Source organism: Gracilinanus agilis, chromosome 2 (genome assembly GCF_016433145.1).
Source record: "Gracilinanus agilis isolate LMUSP501 chromosome 2, AgileGrace, whole genome shotgun sequence".
In the NCBI taxonomy this organism is placed as follows: Eukaryota; Metazoa; Chordata; class Mammalia; order Didelphimorphia; family Didelphidae; genus Gracilinanus; species Gracilinanus agilis.
Genome location: NC_058131.1, coordinates 675,233,407 through 675,246,748, shown reverse-complemented (window position 1 = coordinate 675,246,748; position 13,342 = coordinate 675,233,407). Strand labels below are relative to the sequence as shown.

General features: G+C 51.8%; 2 protein-coding genes across 3 annotated transcripts in view; one reads left to right on the top strand and one right to left on the bottom strand.

The window, feature by feature from the left end:
- Positions 1 to 361: 361 nt before the first annotated feature.
- Positions 362 to 11,080, top strand: NEIL1 (nei like DNA glycosylase 1). 2 transcript variants are annotated; one of them, XM_044659102.1, is made up of 9 exons: positions 362 to 810; positions 4,336 to 4,455; positions 4,643 to 4,706; positions 5,094 to 5,193; positions 5,622 to 5,749; positions 7,276 to 7,303; positions 7,687 to 7,748; positions 8,122 to 8,311; positions 8,842 to 9,451. In XM_044659102.1, the coding sequence occupies exons 1-9, from the start codon at positions 377 to 379 to the stop codon at positions 8,946 to 8,948; spliced, it is 1,233 nt and encodes a 410-aa protein (XP_044515037.1). In that variant the 5' UTR covers positions 362 to 376; the 3' UTR covers positions 8,949 to 9,451. The 2 variants fall into 2 exon arrangements, with proteins under 2 accessions (XP_044515037.1, XP_044515036.1); XM_044659101.1 differs by lacking the exon at positions 8,842 to 9,451 and adding an exon at positions 10,975 to 11,080 and having other exon boundaries at positions 377 to 810.
- Positions 11,081 to 11,201: 121 nt separating this feature from the next.
- The window catches only part of MAN2C1 (mannosidase alpha class 2C member 1), a 47,361-nt gene continuing 45,220 nt past the window's right edge, over positions 11,202 to 13,342 (bottom strand). Inside the window, exons 21-26 of the mRNA XM_044660251.1 lie at positions 13,065 to 13,208; positions 12,744 to 12,853; positions 12,436 to 12,515; positions 11,818 to 11,963; positions 11,437 to 11,546; positions 11,202 to 11,332 (exon numbers count right to left, since the gene is read on the bottom strand). Coding sequence (XP_044516186.1) covers positions 11,206 to 11,332; positions 11,437 to 11,546; positions 11,818 to 11,963; positions 12,436 to 12,515; positions 12,744 to 12,853; positions 13,065 to 13,208 — 717 coding nt within the window. The 3' untranslated portion in view covers positions 11,202 to 11,205. The remainder of the gene's footprint in view (positions 11,333 to 11,436; positions 11,547 to 11,817; positions 11,964 to 12,435; positions 12,516 to 12,743; positions 12,854 to 13,064; positions 13,209 to 13,342) is intronic.

Below are 13,342 nucleotides of genomic sequence, written 5' to 3'. Positions count from 1 at the left end.
TATTTACCAAGCCAGCTGCCTCCTGTATAAGAAGAAGAATGAGGCCCCTTCCTTTTCTGACCCGAATGCTCACCCCTATGCAAGCGCTTTAGAAAATTAAATACATCCTATCAAAGAATGAATGTCAGCTTGCAAGGGTCCTTAGAGATCGCAGAGTCAGGTGCTCGTAATTTTACAGATTGGGAAATTGAGGCCCAGATGGGGATGTGACTTGCCCAAGTCAGTGGCAGAGCCAGGTCTAGAACCAGGTTTCCTGGCTCCCAGACCATGTTGAGGCGGTGGGGGGATTATCACCTGGAGGCGCCTCCTCCAGATCAAGGGGAAGCTGGGAAGTGGGGAAGGACACCATGGTAACGCGGTCTCCCCTGCCTCCAGGATGCCGGAGGGCCCCGAGCTCCACTTGGCCAGCTGCTATGTAAATACTGTGTGCAAGGACCTGGTGTTTGCAGGTCGGGTGGAGAAGTCGGAGGTGAGCCGAAACCCCGAGGTGCCCTTCGAGAGCAGCGCCTACCTTATCTCGGCCACCTCTCGGGGCAAGGAAGTACGGCTGACCCTGAGCCCGCTGCCCGAGGCCCGCCCCCCACAAGCTCCTCTGGACCTCGTGTTCCGCTTTGGCATGTCCGGCTCCTTTCAGCTGGCCCCAGCCGATGCTCTGCCCAAGCACGCCCACCTGCGCTTCTATACAGTCTCTCCTGCGCCCCGCCAGGCGCTCTGCTTTGTGGATGTCCGGCGCTTTGGCCACTGGGAGGTCCAGGGAACTTGGCAGCCTGGGCGAGGCCCCTGCGTTCTTCGGGAGTACGAGAAGTTCAGGTAGGGGGTCTCCGGGTGAGGTGGGGAGAGGCGCCTCAGGGAAAACCCCAGCGCCAGGCCTGCCCTCCGGCTCCATCTCCAGCAGAGGAGAGAGGCTTCTGGCTGCTCTTGTCAAAGCTCGCAACTTGGCCCAGAAGAAAAGCAAAGGCAAGTGGACCTGTGCATACTTGACAGTTCCCACCACCACATCCACCAGGGTCTTTGCTGTCCTGGCTGCTAGCACTCACGGCTGCCTTTCTGGCCCCATGTTGGAGGCTTTGACCCAGTAGGTGCCATCTAGGCTGACATAAAAGGCCAGTCGAGGAAGAGATCCCTGACATTTATCAATACAGAACTATAGAATTTTCGAGTTGGGCCACTGCGGCTTACCCATGCCCGAGCAAGAATCCTGTCTGTATCACAGTGTCTGGCACATAGTAGGGGCTTTATACCTACATATTTATTGCTGCTTAGAAAATGGATATCCAGCTTGTAGTAGAGACCTACAATAAGGGGAGAAGAAACCATCCCGTGGTGAGCTCATTTCGCTTTTGGAAGCCTCTATGAACTTCTGATCCCTGTTTCTGGTTCTGTCCTCTGGAGCCAAGCAGAACAAGCCCAATCAGATACCTGAAAGCAGCTGCCGTGTCTTTCCTAAGCCTTCTCCTCTCTGGGATAAGCATCCCCATTTCCTCCAACCCGTCTTCCTCAACTCAAGGTTTTTCCTCCACTATTTCAGTTGTTTTTGTCTGAATATTCTCAGGGTCGACAATGTTGTCCACGAGCATCACAGTTCCAGCATCACCCAAGGGTCTATGTTCTTCCAACCCTCTTCCCAGGAACATGGGCAAAGAAAGAAGGTAGAACCAACCTGGTTCTGTCTGTGTCTTCTGCCAGGGAGAATGACCTCAAGATTAGAACGTATAGAACCAAAACGGCAGAGAGGAAAGGGCAGCTCAAATTAAGCGAGATCATTAGAGATCATGTTGTTTGTTGTTGTTCAGTAGTGGCTGACTCTCATGACCCTATTTGGGGTCTTCTTAGCAGAGATACTGGAGTGGATTGCCATTTCCTTCTCTGATTCACTGTACAGCTGAGGAAACTGAGGCAAACAGGGTTATGTGACTTGCCCAGGGTCACACAGCCAGGAAGTATCTGAGACCTGATTAAAACTAAAAAAAAAAAAAAAAAGAGCCTTCCTGACTCCAGGTCTGGCACTCTATCCATTTTACCACCTAGCCACCCAAAGACACCACGTTGCTTCCATCAGTGAATTCAGCTCCCTCCCCCGGTTCTGTTACTCTTTAATGCCACTTGTCCGTGGAAACACCATTTTTTTCCAACCACAAGTCATTTTAAAGCCAAGTCTAAGCTCAAGTTTGTACATAGTTGGTTTCCTTAGCAACTGACTTCTAGCACCTACAGAACCAGCCTACTTGCCTTGCCCCATCCCACAGAACAAGTTTTCTTTTTTTTTCCCCCAACACTTACTTTCCATCTTAAAATCAATACTATGTATTAATTTGAAAGCTGAAGAGCAGTAAGGGCTGGGCAATGGGGGCTAAGTGACTTGCACAGAGCCACACATCAAGGAAGGGCCTGGGATCAGATTTGAATCCAGAACCTCCCATCTCTAGACCTGGCTCTCAATCCACTGAGGCACCCTAAGTGACCCCACTGAACAGTTTTTAAAACACATTTAAACAGAACATTCTGTTCAGACATTATTTGGGGAGAGACAGATTTTTCTATAGATACTAACATGATCATGATTGTCCTGATGTAGGACTGTATTAGAAACATAGATCAGGCCAGTGATGTACCCGACCAATCCCAGATCTGAGGCAAGGATTCCCTACTTGTGATCTCTTCATCTGCGCTGGTCCTTAGTGTGGCCAGGATCAGCATGGTTCCTGGGAAGATGGCAAACTGGTTCTGATCCCACTCTCAGCCTTTCTCCTCTGTCTTGGCCTCTAACCTGGACTCTAGGATTCCTGTGCTTAATATAATTTCTATCTGAGAACCCTGTCAGAGAATGCTAAGGGCATCTCTTGGCTTTCCATTAGAGACAAAGAGAAAGGTTGAGGGTAGAGGACTGGAGTCCCTGCTCCATCTGCTCTAGAAAGTAGACCCTCCGTGCCTCAATTTACCTCCTCTCTTTTGGGCTTAAAAAGCTTATTTGTTTGGTTTATGCCTTGCATGCCCCCATCGCCCCTCATTTTCCATGTTCTGTGGCTCTGATGATGGACATGTGTAAGGAGTATAAAAAGCAAAGAGGAGTTTGTATGCCCTCTCCAGGCCCAGCGACTTTTGTGCTGGCATCAATGCCATGAGCCTGGCTAGTGTTCAGGTTAGCCTACACTATGGAAAGGCATAAATGGATGAATGAGCATTTATTGAGTGTTTAGTATGTGCAAAAAACTGGGCTTTGTATGGAAGGGCTGTGGGCTTTCCTTGGGGTGAATTCTCCTTCCATCAGTCTCATAAGCCTTTCCACACCTCGGTAGCATGTTTTATGAGGAGTGGCGGCCAAAAGCATCCATCGCTGGTGAGCAGCCCTCTGGCTCCTCCTTACTCCAAGCCAAGCTAGTCCTGAAGCAACAGATGTACCGTCTGCCATGCTTCAAGTTCTTCCAGGTTGGTAAGACCTGCCAGAGGTTCTCAGGGCACTATTTAGAAGGCTATAGCCTTCCAGAATTCTCAGAAGGCAGTTCTTCTAGAACCCAGGGTCACTTCAACAGTCTTTCCAGTACTCAGGGTCACTCCCAAAGCCTTTCTAGAACCCAGAGTCACTTCCACAGCCTTTCTAGAACCCCGGGTCACCTCCACAGCCTTTCTAGAACTCAGGATCACCTCTACACCTTTCTAGAACGCAGGGTCACCTCCACAGCCTTTCTAGAAATCAGGGTCACTTCTACACCTTTCTAGAATGCAGGGTCACTTCCACAGCCTTTCTAGAATGCAGGGTCACCTCCACAGCCTTCCTAGAATGCAGGGTCACCTCCACAGCCATTCTAGAGTGCAGGGTCACTTCTACACCTTTCTAGAACCCAGGGTCACTTCCACAACCTTTCTAAAACGCAGGGTCACTTCCAAAGCCATTCTAGAATGCAAGGTCACTTCTACACCTTTCTAGAACTCAGGGTCACCTCCACAGCCTTTCTAGAATGCAGGGTCACTTCTATACCTTTCTAGAACCCAGGGTCACTTTCACAGCCTTTCTAGAACTCAGGATCACCTCTACACCTTTCTAGAATGCAGGGGTCACCTCCACAGCCTTTCTAGAATGCAGGGTCACTTCTACACCTTTCTAGAACTCAGGGTCACTTCCACAGCCGAATGAGGCCTCAGAAAAGAGGATATAAATAAAGGACAAAACTGTCTCCAGTCTCTTACTGAATGCAGCCCACTCCGATTCCTCCCTGCCTTTATTTCCGCACAGCTGGTCATGTCTGAATCTTGGGAGAGGTGAAACCAGGCATTGGAAGGGGTCGTTTTACACAAAGGGGATCCCCTCAGCCCCCCTCCACCTCCTCTATTCCCCAGGGAGAACGTGCTCCAAAATCTGGCTGACAAGACCTTCGACAAAGCCATCTGTGAGGCTCTCCTGGACCAGCGCTTCTTCAATGGCGTCGGCAACTACCTGCGGGCAGAGATCCTCCACCGGTCAGCAGGGGAGGAGGGACGGGGCAGGGCTAGAGCTGTGCCAAGGACCTGCCTTCTAGGCGAGGGAGGAGGGAAGAGGTCATGTCTGGAGAAAGCGGCCCCATGGGTTCCCGTCTCCCCAGGTTTCTGGGGGTCCCTGGCTGCACTGGAGCCCCTGCCTGGCCTCACAGGGTCCCCCTTTCCCCAGGCTGAAGATCCCTCCCTTTGAGAAGGCCCGAACTGTCCTGGAGGCATTGAAGCATCGGAGGCAGGTGAGGCTGAAGGGAGTGGACAGGCCTTGACCAAAGAAATAAAGGGCTGATGATGGCGTTTCAGACAGCTCGAGGCTGGGGAACATGAAGATATTTGCACAAAACTACATGTATGATTCCCCAAATGCAATCGTTCTTTTAAAAAAAACAAACCCTGCCTTGTCCTAGAATCCATACCATGTATTGGTTCTAAAGCAGAAGAGCAGAAAGGGCTAGGCACTGGGGGGAGAGGGGGGCGAAGTGACTTACCCAGGGTCACCCAGCCCAGCTTTGAAGCCAGGACCTCCCATCCCTGGACTTGGCACCCCGCTGCCCCTGCAATCCTTTCTGCCTGGGGGAAGGACAGGAAGTGCAGGGCTGCTAAGCACGTCTGTGCTCCCCTGCCAGGACCCAGAGCTGACCTTGAGCAAGAAGATCAAGGCAAAACTAGAGAACCCGGACTTGCTGGAATTGTGCCATTCGGTGCCCATGGAGGTGGTCCAGCTAGGTGAGGCTCGGGGGAGGGACCTTGGGGCGCCCCGGCCCTCCGCCTCTCAGCCTAGCTAGCTGTGGTCTGGACCGAGGGGGGATCCGGGAGAAGGACGGGAGAGCGGCGGGGGCTCCCTCTCCTTCCCCACCTTCTCTCCGAAGCGGAGCTGACCTCGTTGACCTTCCAGGCTCACCCAGTTTTACAAAGAAGTAAACTGAGCTCCAACCAGAGAAGGTGCGTGTGGAGTGACCCAAGTGTGTTCAGTCAGGAAAGTAGCCAGCCAGGATTTGAACTTGGGTCTCTCAACTTCCAATCCAGCGTCCTCTCTCTGTCCACATTCACACGGCTTAGCCCCAGTCAGGGTTTCATCCGGGCCCCCATCCTGAGGCTCCCAGACCTGGAGAGCCTCATGTCCCGTCTTCCTTCTCCTCACCCTCGTCTTGGAGGAGGGAAAGGTTACGGGCCCGACAGGGAGGACGACGACTTCACAGCTTTCCGGGCTTGGCTCCGCTGCTACTCTGTGCCTGGCATGAGCTGCCTCCGGGACAGGCATGGCAGGACCATTTGGTTCCAGGTAAAAATAAAAAACAACATATAATCCTTCTCATCTCTCTGGTCCTTTCTGCCCTCCTGGCTACTTTTCTGTCCGTCTGCTACCTCACCTGAGCCTTCCCGATAGCCCATTGAAGCAGGGAGGCAAAGATTGGGAAGGGGAGGCCCAAAGAGGTAAGGGACTTGCCCAAGGACATACATCGAATGAGTGTCAGGGTCAGAGAGGGCAAATTGGGGACCCCTTTTTTCTTTCCTATACCTGGACTGAAGAAGCAAAGGTAAGAATCTTATTTTATTTCTTTTTCTTTTTCAATTTAGAATATTTTTCAAGAATCTTTAAAAAAAAAAATCTTACCTTCTTTCTTAGAATCGATACTAAGCATTCTAAGACAGAAGAGCAGGAAGGGCTAGACATTTGGGGTGAAATGACTCACCCTGGGTCACACAGCCAAGAAATGTTTGAGGCCACATTTGAACCCAGATCTTCCCAACTCCAAACCTGGAGTTCTGGCCACTGTGCTATGCAGCTGCCCCAGGCGAGGCGGAATCTTGATGAAGAAAGCAAGCCGGGCTAAGGAAGGCTGTCTGGGAAGTGGCTCCCATGGGGCAGCTGGCACTCGTTGGTTGGGCCTGCCTGACATTTGAGAGATCTCTGGCAGGTTCCGCTCAGCACCCTTTCCCATTCCTTTCCTGAGGGAGCTCTGAAGTCAGACCCGGACTCTGACTGTTCCTCATCTCTTTCTCCGTGTAATGCACTCATGCTCGAGCCTACCCTAGTTCCCAGCACAGGTGCTAAATGCTTTTTGTCGATCAATTCCCATCTCTGGGACCCGATTTCTTTGTCTGACTTATCCCCTGGTGGGGAGCTCTGAGGAGCCCCAGAACATACCATCTCACATCTACCATGGTCAGGGCCATCCCTGATGCCAGGAGTGGCCTCTCTCCTCACTTCTGCCTCTTGGGACTCATTCCCTTGAAGGCCTTTCCTAAATCTCCACACACCAAAAAATTCTTTTACTTATATTTCGGTTTTCATGATCCATGTACAGATGTTTGCCCTCCCACCACCAGGAGAGAGGCAGGGCATTTCTTTTTTCTGTCCTGGAATACCAGCCCCCTAGCACATGCCGGACTCAAAATGGTTCCTAATAATTGTCCGATTGAATTAAAAGTGACCCCACAAGATTCCCCAAGATGGTCATGGAAGGCTTGCCCAGCTGGAGCTTGAATCGGACCCTGACAGCTGGGTAGGATTTGGATGGGAGGAACAGAGATGAGAGAAGGCGTTACAGTCTGACAAGAGTGTGCGTGAAGGCAAAGAAGCAGGAATGAGGCTCTTGTGTGTGTCTCCCTGAGAAGCCTCTCTGGCCCCATTCTGGTTGCGCCCCTACTTAGGGAATGGGAGGGTCCAGAGTGGGGCAGGAGCTGTCCGGTTCTCCCAAAGAGATCCCCCAGTAAGGAAGGAGCTGGCCGAGCTTGGGAAGGAAGATGAGGACCAGCCAGAGAGTGGGAAGACTTTGAACTGAATTCTTTCCCATTTCATTTCAGGGCGATCCTGGACCTCTGGCCCCCAAAGGTAAGTCACAACTCACTGTGTGGTAGAGAAGGACAGCTAACTGGCCTGGGATATTTGCTGTCTTCACACAGGGATTTAGGGAGTCAATAGTAGAGTGCCTGGCTGTAGGACTTAGGTAGGACCCTTATTTTCCTCCTGCCTTTCTCCAGCCCCCCACCCCTACCACCAAGTGTTCTTCACCTCCCTGAGAGGGTCTTGCATTCCAAACTGAGGTCTTCAGAGATCCAAGTTCTGATGCCTCTGCTGATGCCACTGAGGCTTTCCAGGATTTCTCCGCAGCCACCTGAGTGGGACATATTTTAGACAGGGCTCAGGACTTTGTGGATGACTGTCCTTTCACCCCCACTCCTGAAGGGCTCTGTGTCACCCTTGGTTTCCCACAGGAAGGACATCCCATAAGAAACGTGTAAAGGAAAAACCCAACCTTGATGTTACTGATTTAGAGGTATGGCCTCCGTCCCCCACTACCCTCACAAAGGGAACCCCCCTTCTGTTCTTGACTGGTGTGGCAAAAGGGGAGTCATATCTGGGAGCCCCAGACATTTGATCCCAGGGCTTGGCTTTCTAGGAATAAGCCTGGCTCCCTGGGGAGGAGATAGATTACAGCCCCTTCTTTCAAGCAATGTCTGGGCCTCCCAACCCATGCCGTTACCCCCCCAAAATCATCTCAGTTCAGCGGTTGTTTTAAAGCTATGCTCTAGAGGTATGAGGGAGGGACCCATATCTCCTCTCCCCCGGGCTTCCCTGCTTTGCCTTGTCTCACCTTCTTTTCTTTGAGCCCTTGCAGGACTTAGAGAGCCTGATTTTCTTCTGCCCAGGACTCTGTGTCTGTGCCAAAGAAGAAGGGCCCCAACAGAGCAAGGAGGCCAGGAAAGAAGCCACAGAAAGAATCTTTTGAGCCAGAAGCCAAGGGAAAGGTGGCCTCAACTAGAGGACCCAAAACATCCCCCAGGGATGAGCCAGGAGTTCTGGAAGGAAAACAGCCGCTGGTGAGCCGAAAACGAACAGGTAGGAGCGCTAAATGGGATTCTAGCTTCCCTTTTGGAGCAATAGAGGGAATGGATTTGTTTAGGGTGAGCAAGAGAACTAGAAGAATCTTGATGGCTGAGGGAAGAGTTACTGGTACTGGAGCCGAAAAAAACTGGGAGAGAAATGGGATTCCTTTCTGAGGGAAGGGCATAATGCCATCTGGAGTGGTCTGCGAAGGATTCCCAGAACAGGCATGACTTGATTGGGTCTTGAAGGACAAGGAAGAAGTGGGGACAGGCAGAGAAGCTGGAGAGGGGATTCTAAGTGGGACCTCAGCCACTTCAAAGTGTGTGACCCTGGGCAAGTCACCTGTTCGTTCCCTAGCCTTTACCGTTCTTCTGCCTCGGAACCAGTGTTGATTCTAAGTCAGAAGGCAGGGGTTTAAAGAAAGTGTCATGGAGTAGGATCCTGGGAGGGACAGAGAACAGGAAGAATCCTCCAGTCTCATTCACCTTTCTGGGTTAGGAGTCCCGCTCTATTCTACTCATCTGTTTCCTCTCTTCCAATAGGCAGAACCAGGAAAAGGAAAGCCAATTCCAAGGCCAATGTCTCTCCATCTTCCTTTCTGCTCCTTTCCCAGGAAGGGGATGTCCCACCTGGATCGTCTCCTCCCTGAAGTCTTTCAGCCCAAGGTGGCCAAGGATCTCCTGTTCCTAGTCCTGCCCAATGATGGGGATGGGAGGGTGGACCAGCCCAGGTCAAGGACAGCCAGGAGCCCTTGGCAAAGGCTATGGGTCTAGATTTTAGAGGGTGCGAGGCTTTTTGTGATTCACAGAGTTTTCTTGGGTCCACACACAGTCCTGCCCAAAAGGCGCTCTTAACATCTAACCAATGTCTGAAAATGATGGACTTCTGTAGGTGGGGGCAGCGGATGGGTGTCTGGAGGGTCAGGGAAAGCCCTGGAGCCCCACATCCTCTCCATGAAGGTCCCTCTGCCCTGCCCATCCCAAGCTGGGACGGAACCCAGATGCCTTCCTCCCACCTCAATCAGGTGTCCTAGTCCCTTGTCCTCTGCTCTTCCCACCCGCAGGGCTGGCAAACTGGGATGATTTTAAAGCCTTAAACCAGAGTTTGGGAGATGCTCTACTTTTTATATTGACAATAAAATCTGGCTAGAAATGCCGGGCTATTGTCACATTCCTTTCTATCCCACGTCCCCCGCCCTGGGTCACTTATGACTGGCAAATTGTCCCCAACCATCACTGTTTAGGGGAAAGAAGAAAGGGGCAGGGGACCCTCCCTTAGAACTTTCTGTCTAGAATCTCTGACTAGAGGGAACCCTAGGGTTCAGCTAGGTGACCCAGGATAGCAAGTGCCAAACTTCTTGTCAGGAAGATCTGAGTGTAAATCCTGCCCCAGATGTGCCTGTGTGACCCTGGGCAAGTCACTGACCCTCCCTCAGGCAGCCTCAGTTTCACCAGTCCTTGGTGCTGACAAATGATTCACCACCCCAAACTGATGCCACTTTAACGGCGGAAATGACAGTAAGCAGGAGGCGCTCACATCTTTGCTACTGTACCCCAAGATCCAGGGGACCTCTCCAGCTGCCCTGAGGCCACCCCCTGAGGAGCCTGGAGAGTACTTAGCCCTGGGCTTGGCCCGTGGTGCTATCCTGAATAAAGGATTCCTACCTCCATTCATCCATCTGTAAAACGGGGATCAGAGCAGGGCCTCCTCCTTAATGGGTGAGCAAACAGAGAAGTGACTTTTCTCCAAGGTCACACAAGCGCTACGAGCCGGTGCCAGGATCACCCAAGGGGACAGCCATAAAGCGCAGTGAGCGCTGGGCCTGGGCTCAGGAAGGCTCGAGTCCAGCTTCAGACATTCAGCTGCTGGGTGACCCTGGGCAGGTCACAGCCCATTTGCCTCAGTTTCCTCAACTGTAAGATGGGGGGTAATAATAACAGCACCTGCCTCCCAGGGTGGTTGTAAAGCACTTCGCAAACCATGAAGTGCTCCGTTGGTGATGGTAGTAGTGGTTCAGGTCCCCCCAGCACAGGACCCTCGTGCTGCCTGCTTGCACGTGTCCAGGAAGGGGTCTCTGTCCCTTCCCAGGAGGTTCCTCTCTTCCTCTCACTTCTCCTCACCAGGGAGGTGTAAAGAAGAGGGGGCTGGACCCCATGTATCCTCTCTGCCTTTTAAAAACTCTTCCCTTCTGTCTTACAACTAACCCTCAGTATTGGTTCCAAGGCAAAAGAGGGGGAAGCACTGGCCATGGGGGTGAGTTACCCAGGTCACATAGCTAGGGAGGGTCTGGGGTTGCATTTGAACCCAGGACCTCCCTCTCTAGGCCTGACTCTCTAACCACTGAGCAACCTGGACTCCTGGGGATAGGCCACAAAGTTTAAGGGAGATTACCAAGGAAGAGAGAGAGCCAAGAGAAATGGAAGTGGGGATGGCTAATGAAAACATTTATTGGGTTGATTGAGACGTGTCCACTATCCAGTATATCAGAAACCAGCACTTGGGGCCATCGCTTTAAAGGAAGGAAAGTACAAAGGAGACCAAGGAATGCCTTTGAGATGTAGGCAAGGGGTGAGTTTACTCTTGCCCCACGGCTCCTTGGGATTCCTCAGGAAGAGCAGAAGCTGAATGGAAGGGTCAGAGCTAACCCCCATCCCATTCCCTCCATCCCTCCACAGATGTGCACCGTGGCGCTGCCCCAGGAGCTAGACCAGAGGGGATTTCTGGCCTCCCTCCTGGCCCTGATGAACAGTATTGCCCCCCACTGCAAAAGTATTAGGGCAGAGGAGCCTGGGAGCTTGATGCCTGGATGGGACCAAGATGGAGGAGGTTAGAACCATGGTGGAGACTCCCTCCCAGGCTAGAGATTCCAGGGTGAGGAGGTCCTCGGGGCTGGTCCTATCTCTTGATCAGAGGAGTGGGGGCCGCAATATAAGGAGTAGAGAAACCACTTGAAAGGGCGAGAAGGAAAGCTTTACTCGGGAGCCCTCTAGGGTCAAGTGCTGCCGGTGGTCAGGACGTTCCAGAAGATCACAACTAGGAGAAGAAAAGAAAAGAAAAGAAAAGAAAAGAAGGCCCCCTCAGGGATTTGGTCTTGCTGCACCCCCCACCCCCATCTTCTTCCCAATGGCCACACTTACATGATAGCTTCCTGTACTGGAAGGGCTGACTGGAGCCATAAGTCTACATGGCTGCCGTATGACTCATACAGTCTCAGTACCAAGGTATAAGGGTGGGGTCCAGCCTCTGCCTGCGGGAAGAGATAGAAGGATGTTGAGGCCAGGCCATTCCACTCTCAGGGACCCCAAGCTAAGAAGCAATATTACAGATTGGGAAGTGGAGGCAGAGAAAGAGGGTGACATAACCTGACTCTAAATTCAGTTACCTGGGAAGGGATGGCAGTGTGGGGAAGAGGGGAACCCAAATTTTCTCCTCTCAACTAAATCCCTGGACCCCACCAGGGACCCCTTCCTCTGAAGAGAGTGGGAAGTACTTACTAGGCTCTGGCAACATTTACTTGCCTGTTTAACAGTTTCTAACACTACAGCAGATGATGACACTGAGAAAGCACTCCAGGGCCGGTAGATGGCTGCTTCAAAGGGTAAAACATGTAGGGGGAAATTGAGGTTGTAGGCAGCCTGGATGACTCCAGAATCCTGGAATGTTCCTATGGAACAAGACATGTCCCCAGTAATGGCAATTAAGGAAGCCTGATGTGGGGTGAGAAGTCTGGGAAATGCCTCTGCCCTTCTCAGCCACCAAACCCAGGAGCCTACCAGCTTTCTGCCCTGCTCAAAGCTACCTCAACCCCACTCTTGGCCACTCTTCTTCTCCAACCACTTAAATCGCTTCTATTTACATAACACATATACTTTTCCAAAAGCTTTCCAACCCATCCTCTCGGTCTTTTCCTATGAGCTTAGCAAGACAGGTATGGCTACCCTTATTCAGAAGTGAAGATCCTAGTGCCCAGAGAGGAAAAGAGACTTGAATGCTCAGGATTATAGAGGAATATAGATTATTGAGAGATTATAGAGTAGCAGGATCAGCTCTAGATCTAGGTCCCTGTCCTAAGGACACATGAATTGGGAGGAGCTTTCGGGAGGAAAGAAGGAGCATATTTGGTTCCAGGCACTCACCCATGTGTGGCATTAATGCATAGGTGAAATGATGATGCCCCATGTCTGCAGTGGCATCAGGGGACTTGGGTGCCCGTAAGCTGAAAAGAAGGGGAAATGGCATCTGGAACTCCACTTCCTGTGGAGGGAAGAACTTCCCACCCACTCCCTACCCCATACTGGATTGAGGAGAAAGAGATTAATCCCAACTGTTCAGCTCAAAAAGGCCCATTTTATAGAGAGAGTGTGAGGCCTGGAATTAGGTCAGGAGCATGGATGGAGCCCTTACCCTTCTCCTCCCCCCATTAGCTCCTCACTCTCTGACTTACAGGGAAAGGCTGAGTATGTTGTTCCGAACAGAGCACCCATACTTGCTGTTGTTAAGAAGTGCCATTCCAAAGCCATGTTCTGACAGGTCCATCCATCGATGGCCCCACACCTTGAGGGGTGAAGAAGACAAGCCCTGAGCACCCTTTTCTAGGTCCTGTCCCCTCATACAGGCCTTTCCTCTACCTTCACTGCTCTACTGGTACAGATAACCCTCCCTGCTACCGGCACCTCCCTCTCTGCCCCCACGTCCTGTCTTCTAGCCCCAGTCCTGAATTCACTGTCCCTCTGGCCTCTACTCACTCCCGCCTCTCTCAACCCACCTCAAATCGAGCCCAATCCCAGGAGGTGTTGTAATGTGTAGGTCTCTGTATGTGGCCAAACTGGATCTCATAGGTGGCATTGGAGGTCTGGGCCCAGGCAGGGAATTCTACCTTTAAGAACTTATGTGACTCATACCAGTCCACCTGTGGAAAGACAATGCAATGGTGGGAGGGAGATAACTGAGCCTCCTTAGCTCTGTGATTCTCTCTTTGGGAAATGCTTGTCCTCCTTCCCACCCTGAGGAGCCCATGGATGGTGGCCAGGACTCAGTGCAAGG